Raw genomic sequence first — 20,307 nt, forward strand, 5'->3', positions numbered from 1 at the left:
TGCATTTTCACCTGAACTGTGATATTAACAGGGATGCTAATTTCGGCTAGCAAAGAAACACAAAATGTACTTACCGGAAAAAACTGAACCGCCGACTCCTCTGAGAGTCTTTAAGAACAACTGAACGCAGAACAAGACATTTACCGGTAAACAACATGTTGGAGCTAACTTTGATGAACTGGAAACACAATGACACGTCAAATGTCTGACACGTCGCTCTGATGTCATATCCGGATTAACAGGCAGGTCCCTCTGTGTGTCAATGACGTGGAAGCCCCGCCCCAAAGCCACTCTGCTTTAACGTCTATTTTCTTTTAAATAGGACCATAATTTGAAAAGTGAACATCATGTTGTATTGAAACTAGAGATTCAGACCATAAACACATAAAGAATCAAACACGTGTTGAGTGGGAGAGCTGCTGCTGGGTGTCGCACTCCGCACTGCTGCTAGTCTTCTGTTTCCTGGATCATTTTATATCTGATTAATTCTTATTTTAGCGGATTTGAGTTGTAGGGTTTTAATGGAGAACTGGAATATTAGGAAAGGTCGGACAGAATCTGTTTGGTCACCTGAGAGAAGTTAAGTGAATTTATATCCTGCAAAAATATCAGGTAAGAAAACATTTACTCTTGTTTTGGTGACGTTGTTTGTGTTCATGTCGTTTATTTCGGATTAAATAAAGCTATAGACGGATAAACAAACACAGCCCCCCTCTTTCAGAGGTGACATCATCACCTCCTCATTATAGGAACCTTAACAGGCAGATAGACCAATGGAGAAATGCCAGTTTTAGTTCTTCAGATCATCCCAGGGCTCTGAAGAACTATTTGTGAATAATTGGTTGATATTGTAAATTTACATCTGAATATATTAAATAAAAGTGTTATAAAGTCAATAGTGGTGCATATGTTATTTGTAATTAAGTTTCCAACCCAACTTTAGTTGAAAGACGACATACAGAGACTTAACTTTTTAATTTGCATTTCTTCAGTTTATTATATTTTATGAGAAATGTAAGAAAATTGATCTGAATCTGAATCAGTAAATATTGTATTTAGATTGTGCTTCTACAGGTTTTAACATTATTTTACACTTAAAGAGTCAATGTTGACACAAATACTGCAAGTTGAAGTTTGAGATGATTTAATCTGTTTTACACAGTATTTTTTACTTTGTCTTCAAATCAAAAGGTTTACTTCACAATATTAAGCTTGTGTTAATATTTCATCTATAGTAAATAGATGAAATATTAATTTTATTATTAGGAAAAAGTTTCTTTGCAGAAACTTTAGTGGATTCACTTTATTGAAGTTTGATCATAATAAATTAGGAGAAATCTGTAAAATAACAGTTTTTCTCTTTAGAAATATTAATGAAACTTTCTGTAAATTTATTGTTTTTACACTTTATTTGAATTAGGATGTTTTACTTTAATTTTACGGTTTTTGTTTGGCAGCTGCTGCTGACAGTCATTTAACTGTTTTTTTATCATTTTTTTTTATTTTAAATTTTTTCACAGTGTGTTGTCGCTCTGTCCTTCACATGACGGATCAATATATCAGAACATCATCAATACACTCATTTGTGATTGGCGGCAGGGGATAGCCCCACCCACCACTTTACTCCTCTTCTATTGGTTGAACCTGTTTGTTTACACTTCCTGTTTGTAAATCTGTGAACAGGATAATAAAGGTTTGTTTTCAGTGAAGATGATGAAGATGAGTCACATGACCACAGCAAACTGTTTATTATCAACACACTTTATTCATTTCTTAGTGTCTTATCATTACATTTATTATTATTATCATTGTTGTTAAGGCAACATGTACAGCTACAAACAATGAGGGGGCGGGGCCTGATATGACAGGTGGGCGGGGCTTCAGGCTCACAGTTTGGCCTTGTTCATGCGGCTCATCAGTTTCTCCAGTTTGATGGCGAGCGTCATGTCGCCTTTGATCCGCAGCTTCCCCATCATGAAGGCCATCGTAGGCTTCAGCTTACCTGCAACCACACACAACTGTTACCATGGAAACAACACTGCAGATTGTTGCTATGGTGACTCCTACAGGGAGCTGTTTGTTTCTCTCCTCTGGCTCACCTGAGAACATTTTGCTGAAGTCGCTGGAGTCCATCGTCATGACAACATCCGCTTTCACAGACGGCTCGCCCTGCCCCGCACTGCCACAGCCGCTCTTCAAGTCCAGGAACCAAATGCCCCCGTGTTCTCCTTATGGACATAAACACAGTTACGTTAAAGACACGCCCACAGGAAGTCCTAATATGGACAGGTACGTATACTGTCGTTACCTGACAGGTCGAACTGATAAATGCCCTGCGTGGACTTGACAACGTCCTCGTTAATGACTCCTCTGATGGCGTCAAATGTGCTCTCTATTGGTCCACCAGAGGGGGGCGCTGCTGATGATGATGATGATGGTGGTTTGAAGGCTGGGGTCGCCCCTAGCAACCAGGAAGCAGAATCAGGTCATTTCATTTCATTTTAACCAATAATTAAACCAACTGTCTTTATTAATCAGTCAAGACACCAGGGGGCACTGCAGTATATATAATAATGTGTGTATGTAGTACTGTCACTAGTACTGTGTTTGTAATAGTATCTACAGTATCTTTAGTACTGACAGTATCAGTGTTTGTAGTATGTGTAGTATTTGTAGTATTGACAGTATTTGTAGTATTGACAGTATTTGCAGTATGTGTAGTATTAACAGTATTTTAGTTTGTGTAGTATTTGTATACTATGTGTAGTATTTACAGTATTTGTAGTATTTACCGTGTTGCTCCATCTGTTGGACCAGTGTCTCTGGAGCTTCATCCAGGAAGAAGTCAGGCAGCAGGGGGTGCCCTGTCGACCAATCAGAGACAACCATGAGTACCACCTGACAGTGGGACTGCTGTAAGTACCTGCGCTACATGCATTAATTAACTCACCTGGTTGGACGGCATACTGATCAAAGTCCTGGACTCCCTTCTCTCTGAGGATGTCCTCATCCACCAGGAAGTGACCTGTGTAGTCCTTTGGTTGGGACAGGATGGCATAGGCGGCGTCTGCCATGATGTCAGCTGTACGACACTGTTTACCTACACCGTCACCACCCAACATGTCCATGGCTGCTGTCTGGATCGCTATGGCAACAATACACAGTCAGAGCAGGGTTAGCATGCTAATGTATTTTGGGAATCTATGAGAAGCTATTAGCACGCTAACATTTAGCCACTGACCAGTTCGGGGCCAGAGAGCGTTGACGGCGATTTGACCTCTGAACTCTTCGGCCATCCCCAGGACGCACATGGACATGCCATACTTCGCCATGGTGTACGCTGAAAAACAGAACGACAGACACGTCAGCACGTCACAGGAGTACAACAGGACACCTGCTCGGCTGGTTGCTACGGTTACCTGTGTGGTTCTTGAACCAGACAGGGTTGAGGTTGAGCGGCGGCGACAGGTTCAGGATGTGAGGACTGCGACTCTTCAGCAGGTGAGGGATGACCAGCTTCGACCTGAGACACACAGATGCACATTACCTGTGTTTGTTTGTGTGTCTGTGTGTGTCTTTATGTGTGTGTGTGTGTGTGTTTGTGTGTCTGTGTGTGTCTTTATGTGTGTGTGTGTGTGTGTGTGTGTTTGTGTGTCTGTGTGTGTCTTTATGTGTGTGTGTGTGTGTTTGTTTGTGTGTGTGTCTCTGTATGTGTGTGTGTGTGTGTGTGTGTGCGTCTGTGTCTGTGTGTGTGTCTGCATCTGTGTGTGTGTATGTCTATGTATGTGTGTGTGTTTGTCTGCGTGTGTATGTCTGTGTGTCTGTGTGTGTCTCTATGTGTGTGTGTGTGTGTGTATGTTGTGTGTGTGTGTGTGTGTGTGTCTCTGTATGTGTGTCTGTGTGTGTGTGTATGTTTGTGTGTGTGTGTATGTGTGTGTCTCTGTATGTGTGTCTGTGTGTGTGTGTGTGTGTGTGTGTATGTTTGTGTGTGTGTGTATGTGTGTGTCTCTGTATGTGTGTCTGTGTGTGTGTGTGTGTGTGTGTGTGTATGTTTGTGTGTGTGTGTGTATGTGTGTGTCTCTGTATGTGTGTCTGCGTGTGTATGTCTGTGTGTCTGTGTGTGTCTCTATGTGTGTGTGTGTGTGTGTGTCTGTGTGTGTGTGTGTGTATGTTTGTGTGTGTGTGTATGTGTGTGTCTCTGTATGTGTGTCTGTGTGTGTGTGTGTGCGTCTGTGTCTGTGTCTGTGTTTGTCTGCGTGTGTGTGTCTGTGTGTCTGTGTGTGTCTCTATGCGTGTGTGTGTGTATGTTTGTGTGTGTGTGTGTGTCTCTGTATGTGAGTCTGTGTGTGTGTGTGCGCGTCTGTGTCTATGTGTGTGTGTGTGTGTCTGCATCTGTGTGTGTGTGTGTATGTCTGTGTGTGTGTGTATGTCTATGTATGTGTGTGTGTTTGTCTGTGTGTCTGTGTGTGTGTGTTTGTCTGCCTGTGTGTGTGTGTGTGTGTCTGTGTGTTTGTCTGTGTCTGTGTGTTTGTCTGTGTGTGTGTGTGTGTGTGTGTGTGTCTGTGTGTGTGTGTGTGTATGTTTGTGTGTGTGTGTATGTGTGTGTCTCTGTATGTGTGTCTGTGTGTGTGTGTGTGCGTCTGTGTCTGTGTGTGTGTGTTGTGTGTGTGTGTGTGTGTGTGTGTGTGTGTCTGTGTGTGTGTTTGTCTGCGTGTGTGTGTCTGTGTGTGTCTCTATGCGTGTGTGTGTGTGTTGTGTGTGTGTGTGTGTCTCTGTATGTGAGTCTGTGTGTGTGTGTGCGTCTGTGTCTGTGTGTGTGTGTGTGTGTGCGTCTGTGTCTGTGTGTGTGTCTGTGTGTGTGTGTATGTCTATGTATGTGTGTGTGTGTGTGTGTGTCTGTGTGTGTGTGTCTGCATCTGTGTGTGTGTGTGTGTGTGTGTGTCTGTGTGTTTGTCTGTGTGTGTGTGTGTGCGTGTGCGTGTGTGTGTGTGTGTTGTGTGTGTGTGTGTGTGTGTGTGTGTGTGTGTGTGTGTGTTGTGTGTGTGTGTCTGTGTGTGTGTGTGTTGTGTGTGTGTGTGTGTGTGTGTGTGTGTGTGTGTGTGTGTGTGTGTGTGTGTGTGTGTGTGTGTGTGTGTGTGTGTGTGTGTGTGTGTGTGTGTGTGTGTGTGTCGTACGTGACGTATGTTCCTCTCAGGTTGATTCCCAGCATCAGATCCACCTTCTTCATCGGTGTCTCCAGAGTTCCTGTCAGACTGATGGCGCTGGCATTGTTCACCAGGATGTCGATACCTGCCAATCAAACACAAGCACTGTGGTGATGTCACTGCGGGGGGAGGGGCATCATCACATGTCCTGACCCTGGATAACTGTAATCAGTCCAGTACCTCCAAACCTGTCGACGGCTTTCTGCACAGCTTCTCCGACCTGCCGCTCGTCACGGATGTCGACCACGCAGGCCAACGCCTTCCCCCCCACCGCCTCCACTGTAACACACACACACACACAATACACACATTAACACACACACGTGACAGTGACAGTTGTGGTTATGACGTTGGGTTGTGGGGATCTTTATTTTCCCGCCAAAACAAATTGAAGCTCAGCTCTTCCTGATTCACTGACCTGCAGCTGCGGCGTGATACAGTGCGTGCTGTACGTGTGCTTGTGCGTAGGAATACAGTAGTTCAGCGGATGAGAAAATGTAGTACCAAAGGAAAGTGCTGTTTTAACGGGTAGATAAAATGAAAATCTTCCACATGAAGCTTCATTTAAACAGATGTTGAATTATTGCAGGGGACATCTTTTAAAAGTGTTTTCTGCTGGCCCCGCCCACAGCAGTGATGTCATCACTGTGCTAGTGTACCGGTCCTCCTGCTGCTCTTCTAAACTGAATCTACTGCAGGAAACAGTGACTGTACATGATGACCTCACAACCCCCATGTCTGATAAACACAGTTATCACTTTACACTGTCACAGCTGGAACTGTGACTTTTCAGGCTTTTAGCAACAAGTCAAACACACTGTGTTTACTTCATGTTTATTATTTACAGTGTTAAATATTTACGCTGGGCGAGTCACCAGCTTGTTGTCTTGGTAACTGACATTTGTGTGTTTCTGAGAGTAAACAGTAGCCTGTTAGCCTGTTAGCTCCTCACCCTCCTGCGCGGCAGTATAGATGGTTCCTGGTAGTTTGGGGTGGGGCTCGGCGGTCTTGGCAGCGATGACAATGTTGGCTCCATCTTTGGCGGCTTTCAGTGCAATGGCTTTACCAATCCCCCGACTCGCCCCGGTGATGAAGAGCGTGCAGCCCGCCAACTTCCTGAAACACACACAAAACCATACAGGTAACACAGCTGTGCTAAGCTAGGCTAACCACGGCTCTGAGCGCCGTCCTCTCATCAGACTGTTTAACTGAAACCTGTCGACCATGTCACACTGCCGCTGAAACACCAGGAAGTTACTAAAAACTATTTGAAGTTGATGATTCAGTTTCATTTTTAAATCAAACAGTGAAAATGTCAAATGTCTGACTCGAGCCTCAAACGGTTTCCTGTCAGTTTGAGGCTGTTGGACCAAACAAGACATTAACAGTCGTCACCATCGACTGTTTATCACCATGGTTACTGTTTTTAATGTCTCACAGGTGGATGAATATGTGATTAATTTACCTGATGAAAATTAGAATCACCTCCCCCACTCAGACTAGTTCCAGGTCACATCCTGTTTGTCCCGAGTCGTTGAAAATATTAAACATTAGTGTGAAATTTGGTCACAATTGCTGTGAAGTCTTGAGTTATGGCTAAAAAGTGTTTTGTGAGGTCACACTGACCTTGACCTTTGACCCCCATATAATCAGTTTGTCCTTGAGTCCAAGTGAGTGTTTGTGTTCCATCAAGGTGTTACTGAGATATCGCATCCATGACACTGAGACGGGCGGACCACCTGAAAATAAAATGGCTGCTGCTCTGACTGTCGCCGTGTGAAGGTCATGAGCTGCAGATTCTGACCTGAAACACCTGGACAGATTCATGATGTTTCATCTTTGTCAAGTTTCAGACTGTTATTTAGAAAATGTTTTTGTTTGTTTGTTTGTTTGTTTATTTAAACATTAAATATTTGTTCAACTTCAGTTTAAAGAAAAACTGGGGTGTGAAGTAAAACCTCTGAGTCGTGGTTCAGGTTTTCCCAGCTGGAGTCAGACCTGAAGCTGCACTAATATATACATATATATTAACTTTCCCTTCAAAGTAAAACTCTTCACAGTAACACAAAGTCTCTACAGATATTTCTACTGTTGTACTTTTATCACACAATGTTTGTTAGATTTTATAAATATGCAAATATAATGTCTGTTGAGGATGAAATATTTTCTTGAATCCCTAAAAGAACATCTGTGTCTTTTATTCTTATCTTTGAATAACAAAAAAGAAAATCTACAATTAAACATCAGACTTTCAGCTTGACATTTACTCAGGAGGAGCAGGTCGTCGGTTCAATTCCCGGCTCCTTCAGTCTGCATGGAAGGGTACCTGATATATCGTGTGTGTGTGTGTGTGTGTGTGTGTGTGTGTGTGTATATATGTGTGTGTGTGTGTGTGTGTATATATATATATATATATATATATATTATATATATATATATATATATATATATATATATATATATATATAATATATATATATATATACATACATATATATACATATACACATATATATATATACATATACACATATATATATATATATATATATATATATATATATATATATATATATATAGTGCAGTAGATTTAACATTAACTTTTTCCATTGTTTTGTTTACATGTGAAAGCTTTAATTGTACTTTAATATAATTGTTCTGTACATTTAAAAAAAACTGTTTTGTTCAATAAAGTTTTTAGAAACTTCCTGTTTCCCGTTCACTTTTCAGTATAAAAGCCTTCACTTTTATTTTGAAGGTGCAGTATCTGTCCAGCAGCAGAGATTGTTGAGGTCTCTTCATATTCACACAAAAACATTGAACACAACTAACAGCTCGATGCTAAAACTTCCTGCCAAATGAAACAAAGTGTGAAACATTCATGTGCAGGAGGTGTTGTTAGCCAGGAAGCTAACTGAAGCAGCTACATGAAGAAAGTTCAGCTCCGCCAAACTTCTACCAAAAAACCTGATTCTTTTCAATTCTGGTGTAAAGGTCATAGGTCAGAGAAAGAACTATGTGCAGTTTAATACGTCATCACGAGTCCACACCTGGAAGGTGTTCAACAACACCTGGATTTATCCAACAGAAGTCTGAATGAATGTAGGAGAAGAAACGTTTCATCAAACTCTGTTCAACTTCTAAAATAACTTGCTTAGAGTTCACAGGACGCAGTGATCAGAACCGGACCGGTCCAGTTTCTGGATCAGGAGGGTTAACTGCCCGGTTCGGGTCATTATTCAGAGTGTTTACGTCATGAAATAACGACCTTTGACTGAATTCGGACTCTCTGAACGAGCCCGTCATCATTCAGAGGTTCTTTGAAAAGGGTTTTGTGTGAAAGAGAAGGAGACAAAGCTCAGCAGCAGCGGTTAGATAACGACCCACTCTGCAACCTCCCAGACTCCGTAGGAAAAAACCTCAACTTTCAAACCTTCTTGCTCAAAAGGTCGAAAGGCAGAAAAACCAGAACAAAACCGGACTGAGTTTATAAACCACAAGCTTCACCTTTGGGTTCGGCTTCAGTAAGGTCCCAAAGTAAAAGTGTTTAATTCAATAAAATCTCAACGTATTGGGAGTTAGTGTTGAACCCGCGCAGTGTTTCCTGCTCTTTCCTAAAGGAGTTCTGTGTGTGGAGAACAAAGATGTGTTCACTCACCCCGTGTTCTGCAGCATCGTTGGTCTCAGGTGAAGTTAAACAGGTGAAGGAACAGACAGAGTCAGTGTTAGAAGAATGACAGCCGATCGTCTTCTCCACCTTTCACCCACTTAAAGACCCTCGAGGCAACAGGATGTTGCAGATCACTCCTCCACCACTTCCGGTCTGCAGGCAAAGATTCACACGGAGCGATGAGATGTCAAACTCTGACTGTTTGTTGTGATAAAACTTAATGAACCTTCAAGATCACAGTGATTATATTATATTATAATTATTTTTAATTATATTATATTTTAATCATTTAAAATTATTATTAGTGGCTTAGATTCCACAGCTGTTTTATTCTATACATTTCTGTCATATATATTTCAGCAGGGTTGTTACTGTGTCATGTGTTTTTAGTCCTTAACATTATTGTGTAGTACATTGTAACGTGATAAAATTGCCACTCTTCCCACCAGTCTGCGCTCAGTAAAACATGATGATAAAGTGAAATCATGTGTGCAATTAAAAAAAACTCATATAACGTAAATTATAAAAATAGCAGCCTATATATACTGCGGTAAATCTAATTTCTTAATTTGATTTATTGACAAGTTCTCTTTACTTTGTAGATTTTACTCAACACATGACCAGTTCATGAAACATGATTGTTCCACAACTCAAAACTAAATTAAGTTAAAATGAGCTGAACCAGCTGAGACACTGAAATGCTGCTCACATATTCAAGCCTCAGTAATAACATTAATAATCCAGTATATGTAATAACGTAACAGTGACATGTTCATACTTGAAGAACATTTTGCAGACACATGTTCTTACTGCAGGACCTTTTCTTGTTAGAGTCTTTCTACTTTTACTGAGTTCTTCTGTTAAATTATTGTTCAGTTTATTATAAACAAGGTCAGTTTCACATTAAACTGTATGATGACGTCACAAACAGCTGTTTTCTGATATTATCTCATAGATTTAAAGTTGTTTATTTAGTGTTTGTTTACACTAAAGAAACTATATTAATAATGTTCATGTGTTATTATTGCAAAGCCCCCCGCCCCCCTCCCCCAACAAAACACTGATGAATGTTTTATACTTTGATTCATCGATTATTATCGATCGGTCTGATCTGAGGCGTGTCCACCAGCCGCCATGTTCTCCCATGACGTCATTAAACGGGAAGTGAGCTCGTTGTTCTCCGCTGCCTGACTGCGGAGCGGGAAGCTCGCGGACCAAAACAACTCTTCCTCCTCCTCTTCCTCCTCGCGGACCATGGACGGGTGAGCGCTGGGAAACCTCCCGAACCTTTCCCGCACGTTCCCACCGCTGTTTTCCTTCCTTCCTTCCTTCCTTCCTCCCTCGCGTTTCCTTGGTGATTGAACCGCACCTGCGCGAGCCTCTGGCGTCAACCCTCCCGCTCGTTTGTTGTTGTTTACTTGTTTACAGAAATATTTTCCCGCCACAGAACCCCCTTCGGCGCCCCGATTTTCCGTCCCTCGCGCGCTGTTTGTCGCTCGTGTTTCGGTTTTTCTGGTTTTGTTTTGGTGGAAAGTGTCGCGAGCAATTGTCTAGCGGCGGGGTTTGATCGGCTGAAATCTCGCGATAACTGTGTTCACGGACACAGCAGAGAGGAAGAACTGACGGATTCTTATCTTTTTCTGTGAATTTGTTCGCGGTTCAATCTGAAACGAGCTGATGTTTCACACGTCGATCCTCTGGACGAGCATCAGCTCGATTAACCGAACGTCTGACCGGACATCTGTAGTTTAGTCATGTTCATGAGAGAACAAACAAACAAAACACTAAACGGCCATTTTTAGTTTCTACAGTGACTCAGTTTGTTCAGTTCTGAAAGGATCAATCCAAAGATCATGAATCATTGATCAGTTTGTGTTATATCAGTGAAACCGATCAGCTCCAGTAACGGCCGTTTTCATTATCGATTCAAAATCTTGTTCGTTATTTGTGTGGTGTGGTGACGGAGCTGAAGCTTTATTTTATTCGACCAAAAGCCCCAAAATATTGTTTAAAAATAATTAAGAGAAAAGCCTGTGTGTTTATCATGTCAGTTTCTGCCTGAAAAATGACTGAAATTATTAATTGTAATCATTTTTAATTAAAATTCTTAATTAATTAATTAAGTGACTAATTGTTTGGGTCCAGGGGCCGGTTTCACAGAGGTAGACTGGTCTGTCTTGGTCTGATTTATTGACCAGCAGCACTCAACAAGAAACAGGAAAACATGGCTCATAATTAGTGGTTTGCTAATTTTGTTTTGGAGAGAGCAAAGGGTTTTTAGAGACAGCGGCCATTTTGTTTGTTTTCTGTTCCACTCTTCTTTAAATGGTCTTGTAACAAGACAAACTTGTTCTGAGGTACACGGAGCTCAGTGGTTGGATGCGGTTCCTCAGTCGGCCATTTGTTTTATATTGAAAAAAAGTCTTGATTTACCCAGAATTCATTGTACCAGCCTGACTTAAGATAGTGAAGAACTGAAGTGTGCAGCAGATGAATTCAGACTCAGAATCTGAAGTCTGTGTGGCCCTGAGGGCTCAACTAACTGCAACTAACAAAACACATTCAAATACACCAAGGCACCGAAAATTCACACGATGCTGAACAACTTCCATCCTGGTTCATCACTTTTGAGTGTCCTCTGGAAACACCTGTGTTGTGTTCAAGTGTCACACTGATGAAGATGTTCTGAGGCTGCAGTGCGTTGAGCTTCAGGGCCACCGTAGGACTCGGACTGTTCGTTCTCAGTCTCTGTGGAAGCAGCTCCTGGTCGGTTGCTATGACTGAACTCACGTCTGAAGATGTTGCCTCGTGACACACGTTTTAAAGAGCGAACAGCTGATGGACTGTTTGAGGCAGGAAGGTTCAACACCGCAGAGCTTCTTATCTTCTCTTCCTCTGGTTTGTGCTTCAAAATGAACCAAGTCAGAGAAAAGCAGCAGATTGTGTTTGTCTTGAAGCTGAATGAAATAATGACAGGACACCGTGTGGCTGAGCTCAGAGACACAACAGCAAAGAGGAAGTATATATAACCTCTCATCATGGTCAAGTTGTTACACCTGTGTAGGGGGAGGAGTCAGCTGCCCTGCCTCAGGTGTGATCATGTGACTCCTGACTCACTGAACCAAGATCAGAATTTCCAGAGTAAATCATAATGAAAATATTTAGTTTCTAAAGATATAAAACACAGAAAAGAGTCATCAGCAGCTGTTTGACACTAATGAAAAATCTTCATTGTGTTTCATGTTATTTTAAATGAAACATCAGCTGCTCTGACAGACAAACAACAGCCACTGAGACTATTTCACTATTTATTCAAACACTTAATTCATTATTTGAATATTGTACATATATATATATATATATATATATATATTTAAAGTTTCCTATTTTATCTTCTTTGTTCTAGATTATGTTTCTATTTTTATTTTATTTCTTATTACATTTTTCCTTGTTGCTGCTGCGTCAATTTGATTTACTTCTAATTGGATCAATGTATTATATATTATACATAATTATTAATATATTATATATTATTATTATATCATTTATTCCCTGTGTGTCTGAGCAGGAGTCGTTCACCTCGTCTCTCAGCTGCTCTGCGAACATGAGCACCTCGAACCTGTCCACAGGTGAGACCCCCCCCCCCCCCCCCCCGTCTGTAAACCTCGCTCTACCTGAAGCCCCTCTGACAGTGTAACTCTGTGTGTGTGTGTGTGTGTGTGTGTGTGTGTGTGTGTGTGTGTGTGTGTGTGTGTGTGTGTGTCCACAGTGGATGGCACTGATAGGCTGTGTGTTTCTGAGCGTGCTCAGTCCGTCCCGTCCCGAGTCCTTCACCTGCGCCAGCTTCCCGCCGACGTCTCCGAACAGGAAGTGCTGGCGCTGGCGCTTCCCTTCGGCCGAGTTAGTAAACTGATCACACTGAAGACCAAGAACCAGGTGATGATGATGATGATAATGATGATGATGGTGGTGATGATGTCATATATTATATATTTTATATATTATTTAAAGCAGGTCTCCACTGAAATTCATTCAGGTTGTTCTTTCAGGCGTTTCTAGAGATGGCGTCAGAGGAAGCAGCAGTTACCATGGTGAACTACTACACCTCGGCCACGCCTACCGTCAGGAACCAGCCAATCTTCATTCAGTACTCCACCCACCGCGAGCTCAAGACCGACAATCTGACCAATCAGGTGAGTAGCAGAGGGTCAGGCCACGCCCAATTCAACACAACATTTATTTATTTACAAACAAATCTGAAAATATGAATAAATATTAATAATGAGTCAAATTTAAATGAGAGGTGACGATCAAAGTGTGATTAAATAATTATATTATATATTATTATATAATAATAAATACAAAGTGTGAAAAAGTCAAGATGTGTTTCTGTTGATTTAAATCGTTGTTTGTTTGTTGACAGAGAGCTCAGGTGACGCTTCAGGCCATCAGTGCAGCAGCAGTGCATTCTGGGAGCATGGCGTCAGGAGGGGAGGGGCGGGGCTTAGCTCTGGGTCAGAGTCCCGTGCTGAGGATCATCGTGGAGAATTTATTTTACCCGGTCACGCTGGAGGTTCTACAGCAGGTGTGTGTGTGTGTGTGTGTGTGTGTGTGTGTTGATATATGTGTGTGTGTGTGTGTGTTGATATATGTGTGTGTGTGTGTGTGTTGATATATATATGTGTGTGTGTGTGTGTGTGTGTGTGTGTGTTGATATGTGTGTGTGTGTGTGTTGATATATATATGTGTGTGTGTGTGTGTGTGTGTTGATATATGTGTGTGTGTGTGTGTGTGTGTGTGTGATATATGTGTGTGTGTGTGTGTGTGTGTGTTGATATGTGTGTGTGTGTGTGTTGATATATGTGTGTGTGTGTGTGTGTGTGTGTGTGTGTGTTGATATATGTGTGTGTGTGTTGATATATATATGTGTGTGTGTGTGTGTGTGTTGATATGTGTGTGTGTGTGTGTGTGTGTGTGTGTGTGTTGATATATGTGTGTGTGTGTGTGTTGATATGTGTGTGTTGATATATATATGTGTGTGTGTGTGTGTGTGTTGATATATGTGTGTGTGTGTGTGTGTTGATATATATATGTGTGTGTGTGTGTGTGTGTGTTGATATATGTGTGTGTGTGTGTGTGTGTGTGTGTTGATATATATGTGTGTGTGTGTGTGTGTTGATATGTGTGTGTGTGTGTGTTGATATATGTGTGTGTGTGTGTGTGTGTGTGTGTGTTGATATATGTGTGTGTGTGTGTGTGTTGATATATATGTGTGTGTGTGTGTGTTGATATGTGTGTGTGTGTGTGTGTGTGTGTGTTGATATATGTGTGTGTGTGTGTGTGTGTTGATATATGTGTGTGTGTGTTTTCAGATCTTCAGTAAGTTCGGCTCAGTGTTGAAGATCATCACTTTCACCAGGAACAATCAGTTTCAGGCTCTGCTGCAGTTCAGTGACGCCGTGCACGCTCAGCACGCCAAGGCTGTGAGTCACGTGCACGCTCAGGCACACGCACACACACATATATGAAACATTTGTATAAACTGGTGGAGGACGACAGCAGATCACTTCACCACCAATCAGAGTCAGTGTTTGGAGCTGTGGTCCAATCAGACGGCAGCTGTGTGACTTCCTGTCTTTCAGTCTCTGGACGGTCAGAACATCTACAACGGCTGCTGCACGCTGAGGATCGACTTTTCCAAACTGAGCGCGCTCAACGTCAAATACAACAACGACAAGAGCCGAGACTTCACCAGAGCCGACCTGCCCACCGGAGAGCTGGAGCCCGCCGCCGCCTTCGGTAAGACCGGCTTACGAGGCTAACGCTGATGTTAACGAGGATGCTGATGCTAATGCTGATGCTAATACTGATGCTAATACTGATGCTAACGCTGATGCTGATGCTAATACTGATGCTAACGCTGATGCTAATACTGATGCTAACGCTGATGCTAATACTGATGCTAACGCTGATGCTAACACTGATGTTGTCGTCGTCACTGATGAGCTGAGTGTGTGTGTGTTACAGGTGTAGCCCTCCCTCCATACGGTGCAGCAGCTTTCCCGCCCACCTTCCACCAACACACAGGTGAGACAGTCTTAAATAAAGTTTCATTGATGCTCTTGTATTAAATGAACAGTGTTAGTTTTGTGTTGGTTATGTTGTTTTTAAATAAAGTTTTCTGGACGTTTTCCTCAGGTCTGTCGATGGCGGCAGTCCCTGGCTCGCTAGTGTCGCCTCCTCGTGTCTCGCTGCAGGTGGCGCCTCCTGCTGTCCACTCAGTGCTGCTGGTGTCCAACCTGAACCCAGAGGTCAGATGTCACACTGTCACACAGCGGGCGACCAATCAGAGCACTGCTCTCTCAGCTAACTTTATTAACACTGTTTGTCTCTGCAGAGCGTCTCGCCTCACTGCCTCTTCATCCTGTTCGGTGAGAAACTCTTTATTCAGACGCATGTTTCTGTTGGACATTTTTATTTCACAGCTGTTTATTTAACAACAGAATAAATAAGTAAATAAATCAGAGCTTCATTTTGTCTCTTTTAAAGAAAGATGCAAAACTCAGAACACAACAAATAAAACTCTCAACAGATCAATAAACAAATATGGAAAATTCTAATAATTAAATTGATTGTTGTAGATTTTTCTAATGGAGTCTGGTCACATGATATTTACATTATTTTAAATCAGCAGGTATTTTGTTTATTGTTTATTTCTGTTTAATTTGTTCTGAGTTAAGATCATTGATTGTTTAAGGTGTTTATTGTTGATTGTTTGCAGGTGTTTGTTGATTGTTTTCAGGTGTTTATTGTTGATTGTTTTCAGGTGTTTATTGTTGATTGTTTTCAGGTGTTTGTTGTTGATTGTTTTCAGGTGTTTATTGTTTGTTTGCAGGTGTTTGTTGATTGTTTTCAGGTGTTTGTTGATTGTTTTCAGGTGTTTATTGTTGATTGTTTTCAGGTGTTTATTGTTGATTGTTTGCAGGTGTTTGTTGATTGTTTGCAGGTGTTTGTTGATTGTTTTCAGGTGTTTATTGTTGATTGTTTTCAGGTGTTTATTGTTGATTGTTTTCAGGTGTTTATTGTTGATTGTTTTCAGGTGTTTATTGTTGATTGTTTGCAGGTGTTTATTGTTGATTGTTTGCAGGTGTTTGTTGATTGTTTGCAGGTGTTTGTTGATTGTTTTCAGGTGTTTATTGTTGATTGTTTGCAGGTGTTTGTTGATTGTTTGCAGGTGTTTGTTGATTGTTTTCAGGTGTTTATTGTTGATTGTTTGCAGGTGTTTGTTGATTGTTTTCAGGTGTTTGTTGATTGTTTTCAGGTGTTTATTGTTGATTGTTTGCAGGTGTCTATGGAGACGTTCAGAGAGTGAAAATCCTCTTCAATAAGAAGGAGAACGCTCTTGTTCAGATGAGCGACGCCACACAGGCTCAACTGGGTCTGAAGCATTTTATATTTTTACATTTTTATATTTTAAAAGTTTTATATATTTCTATCTTTATATGTATAATAGTTCATTGTCTCTAATGTCAGTTAACAGTTAGTACATGCTAGCTAACGCTAACAACCTCGTTAACATCTGTAGCTCACCAGCTGTTACAGGAAAGTTGCTTGTGACAATGTAGCAAACTAATGTCACAATTATTTACATCAAGCTAATCAATAAATTCTAACGATTGGAAGAAATTACCCTAATGACAGTAAATCAATCAGTATGTTCATAACATTACTTTAATAACAACCATTTTCCTTCAGTAAATATAAATAAACAACGTTAAGTCTCTTGTGAGGTCATTGTTATGGAGGCGTGGCCGGTGGTGTCACCTGACAGCTGACTGATGACATCACACAGGTGACACTGTGGTTGAGAAACAGACCTGTTATTACAGCGCGTGACCACCGGTGTCGACAGAGACAAACCATAAACCTTTGTTTCATTTGAATTTCATTTTTAATTGAATCACATTATCTTAAATATTTTCTTCCCCTGACAGCAATGAGTCACCTGAACGGCCAGCGTCTCCATGGTAACGTGATTCGGGTGACGTTGTCCAAACACCCGGTGGTGCAGCTGCCTCGTGGGGGGGCTGGGCAAGAAGAGCAGGCACTGACTCGTGACTTTTCAGGCTCCGCCCTCCACCGCTTCAAAAAACCCGGATCCAAAAATTTTAACAACATTTTCCCTCCATCAGCGACGCTGCACCTGTCCAACATCCCGTAGGTTTATTTATGTAACATTGTTTATTTATTCTGTATCATTCATTTGTTTTATTTAATATTGTTTATTTTATTTAATAATGTTTATTTATTTAGTATTTATTTTATTTAATATTGTTTGTTATTTATCTTTAGTTTAAATTTCTCAGTGATCAGTCAGATATTTATTCCTTCCTTGTCTCCTTGTCTCTTTGACTCCTAGCTCCTCGGTCAGTGAGGAGGTGTTGAAGGATTTATTTTCCTCCAGCGGATTCACAGTCAAAGCCTTTAAGTTTTTCCAGTGAGTAACAGAAAAAAACAGAGTGAAAGATCTGAGTCACAGTCAATCAATCAATCAATCAATCAATAATCAAACCTGTTTAAGAATTGATTTGATCTTCAAAGTCAAGTAAAATCTGAATATTAAAGTTGACAGTAAAATAAATTTTGGTTTGTGGGTGGAAACATCAGCAGGGTGTGTCTGATGATGTCACTTCCTCTGATGTCACAGGAAGGACAGGAAGATGGCTCTGATGCAGCTGGCGTCGGTGGAGGAGGCCATTGAGGCGCTGATCCACCTGCATGACCACCAGCTGGACCACAACCAGCACCTCCGGGTCTCCTTCTCCAAGTCCACCATCTGACCTTTGACCCCAAGACGCCCCCCACACATAAATATACAGCAGGTCAGCTGATGTCAGCAGGCGGCCCTGGGCTGTCAGCATAGTTACTGTTGTCATTAGCCTGTTAGCTTTAGTTTAGTCAGCTATTAGCCTGTTAGCCATCCATTTAACTATAACACCTTTTAGCTTATTAGCTTGAATTTAGCTGCAGCAGCCCGTAGCTTGTTAGCTTTGAGGTTAGCTGCAGTAGCTCGTAGCTTGTTAGCTTTGAGGTTAGCTGCAGTAGCTCGTAGCTTGTTAGCTTTGAGTTTAGCTGAAGCAGCTCATAGCTTGTTAGCTTCATTTGTTCACAACAATTAAATTGTATAACATCAGAGATTCATGTTGATGTTTCATCTTAACAAGAGAAACTCAAACATTAGCGAGTGTTATTGATGTTAAAGTTTGTTGATGACGAATGTTAAGCTCCAGTACATAAATAGATAATAATAATGTCAAGGCTGACATGCTAGTAGCTAACTAACATCAAAGCTAACGGTCTGATAGCTCGTTAGCATGACGCCTCTGACCCTCTGATGTCACTTGCTCTCTGGACGTTTCAACCATTTTCCTTCCAACCCGTCACCTGACCTTTGACCTTTGGAGCTGACTAACCAATCAGACTGCAGGGATTCTGATTGGTCCGCGGTGAGAGCAATGGACCAGTGGGAGAGACCTGACACACCAACGAGCTGTGCCTACAAACACTCTGACATCACGATGACGGATGATGTCACAACAAGGGGTCGTCGCCATGGTTACAGAGCACATTCCTGAGTAGACTGAGAACTGAGTAGCAATGCATTGTGGGTAGTGAGGTCCAACAAGGAGCTAATGTGAGTGAACTGTTCTGTCTAAATGTTAAATTAATGTGATGCAGAAAAAAAAAATCAGGAAAAATTTTCTTTTTAAAGTTAAAAAGAGAATTTTCAAAATAAAACCTGCCTTTTTCTTAAAATTCCAAAAGAAATACTTTAATTTTTTATTCTTTTTGTTTTATCTTCAGCATGATTCGAAATCTGGTCTCGAAGCTGTAAATTATTTATTTAGTTTTCACTGTAACTTTGAGCTAAAAGCAAAAAGACATAATTTATCTTTTTATTTCATTTTTTTAATAATCACAGTTTCACTTTTATTTTATTGTTAAAATTTATTTTGACGACTTTCACAAACTTCCACCTTTTTTTATTTTATTTTCAGTGACGTGCCTTTCCATCGGCACTTCACTGCCATCTGATTGGTTAAATGATTACTATCATTTATTATTATTATTATAATCATTATTATTATTGTTGTTTTGATGTTAGCATTTAGCTGCAATCTCAACAAACCTTCTTCGTGCCTTATTTTTCTGATTGTTCTGCTGGTTTTTGGTTTTTGGTCGTGGTGTTTGGGGTCGTTCGTCGTTTTGATCTGACTTTGATTTTTCTTTTTTTTTTTAGGATTTTTTAGGTGAAATCTTTTTTGTTTTATTGTTGTTTATATTTTGGGAGGGTTTTTTAATCATGAATGTATTTATACTGTAAGACATGAACTAGGTAATGCTTCTATGTCCCACCCACCTGTCCTACCTGCGTTTGTATTTATATATGTGTGTGTGTGTGTGTGTGTGTGTGTGTGTCATACTGAGCTGTGATTGGTTGATCCTCAAATGTCCCACCTTTTTTTCCTATTAAAAATATATTTAATTCTAATTCAGCTTGATTTTTTTTCCCGTCTTGTTTGGATTCATTTGTTGTTGATTTTCTTTTCAGGAAACAAGCCAGAAAAAAACAGGAAGTTTCAGATTCCCAGTTTGCCTTCTGACCTCTGACCTTTCTGCTGATTATGTTAAAAGTAAAAATGAGGCGGCGGCGACGACAAAGTCTTTTGTTGTTTTTGCTTGCAAATTTTTTTTATTTGTTGTTTTTTATTTTTGTTAACTAATTGATAGATTATTTTTTCTTGTCCTTGTTTCTTTGTTAGGTTTAAAAAAAATCTATTTATATAGTTTAAAAAATGAATATTCTTTTTGCAAACTTCTAAAAACATTTTAAAATTCAATTCTAAGATTATTATGTTTAGATAAAGTGGGGGGCGGGGTCAAACCAAGCTAAAACTAAAGTGTGCCTTTCAATTGGACTAACTCATTATCATGACATCACTTCCTGTTTAAATGGCTTTCCAGTATCTTTAAGTTAATACTCATAACGTGTTCCATAAGGTTTTTATTTGCATGATTTAAATTGTTTTTACATTTTCATGTTTCGATTCTTATTTCATATCAAGTCAAAGTTTTTTTTGAATTGGGAGATTTAAACGTTGATGTAATCGAATCTTTGTGACTTCTCATGTAGCCCCGCCCATATATAACCCCGCCCAACCCCATCAAATCATAGCCCTTTTTTTTTTTAAGCTTTAACGATGCTCCTCGTTACATGTCAGCAATCAATCAATCAATCAGTTGATCAATGAATGAATCTTTAAAGGAGAGCTGTCAAACACACACCTGACCTCATGCACAGTAAATGATCTGACAAACAAACCATCAAACACACAAACCTTTTTGTTTACATCTACATGTAACGTGTGATCA

The 20,307-nt window shown here is 40.6% G+C and overlaps 2 protein-coding genes across 3 annotated transcripts; one reads left to right on the forward strand and one right to left on the reverse strand.

The window, feature by feature from the left end:
- Positions 1-1,743: 1,743 nt before the first annotated feature.
- On the reverse strand, positions 1,744-9,021 carry hsdl2 (hydroxysteroid dehydrogenase like 2). Its single transcript, XM_056404039.1, has 11 exons — positions 8,863-9,021; positions 6,157-6,320; positions 5,385-5,483; positions 5,175-5,289; positions 3,420-3,523; positions 3,242-3,340; positions 2,951-3,145; positions 2,793-2,864; positions 2,309-2,461; positions 2,100-2,228; positions 1,744-2,002 (listed from the first exon to the last, which is right to left on the reverse strand). Exons 1-11 carry the CDS (start codon positions 8,877-8,879, stop codon positions 1,887-1,889), a joined length of 1,263 nt encoding a protein of 420 aa, XP_056260014.1. The 5' UTR covers positions 8,880-9,021; the 3' UTR covers positions 1,744-1,886.
- Positions 9,022-12,351: 3,330 nt separating this feature from the next.
- LOC130186761 (polypyrimidine tract-binding protein 3-like) lies at positions 12,352-20,076 on the forward strand. Of its 2 annotated transcripts, XR_008830345.1 has the most exons (14): positions 12,352-12,503; positions 12,644-12,810; positions 12,924-13,067; positions 13,298-13,459; positions 14,247-14,357; positions 14,517-14,673; positions 14,902-14,961; positions 15,073-15,185; positions 15,272-15,305; positions 16,220-16,312; positions 16,869-17,091; positions 17,294-17,371; positions 17,582-17,929; positions 17,966-20,076. XR_008830345.1 is itself a non-coding variant. In XM_056404038.1 (13 exons), exons 1-13 carry the CDS (start codon positions 12,365-12,367, stop codon positions 17,712-17,714), a joined length of 1,614 nt encoding a protein of 537 aa, XP_056260013.1. In that variant the 5' UTR covers positions 12,352-12,364; the 3' UTR covers positions 17,715-20,076. The 2 variants fall into 2 exon arrangements, 1 of the variants encoding a protein (XP_056260013.1); XM_056404038.1 differs by having other exon boundaries at positions 17,582-20,076.
- Positions 20,077-20,307: the final 231 nt, after the last annotated feature.

This window comes from Seriola aureovittata, chromosome 18 (assembly GCF_021018895.1).
Source record: "Seriola aureovittata isolate HTS-2021-v1 ecotype China chromosome 18, ASM2101889v1, whole genome shotgun sequence".
Classification (NCBI taxonomy): domain Eukaryota; kingdom Metazoa; phylum Chordata; class Actinopteri; order Carangiformes; family Carangidae; genus Seriola; species Seriola aureovittata.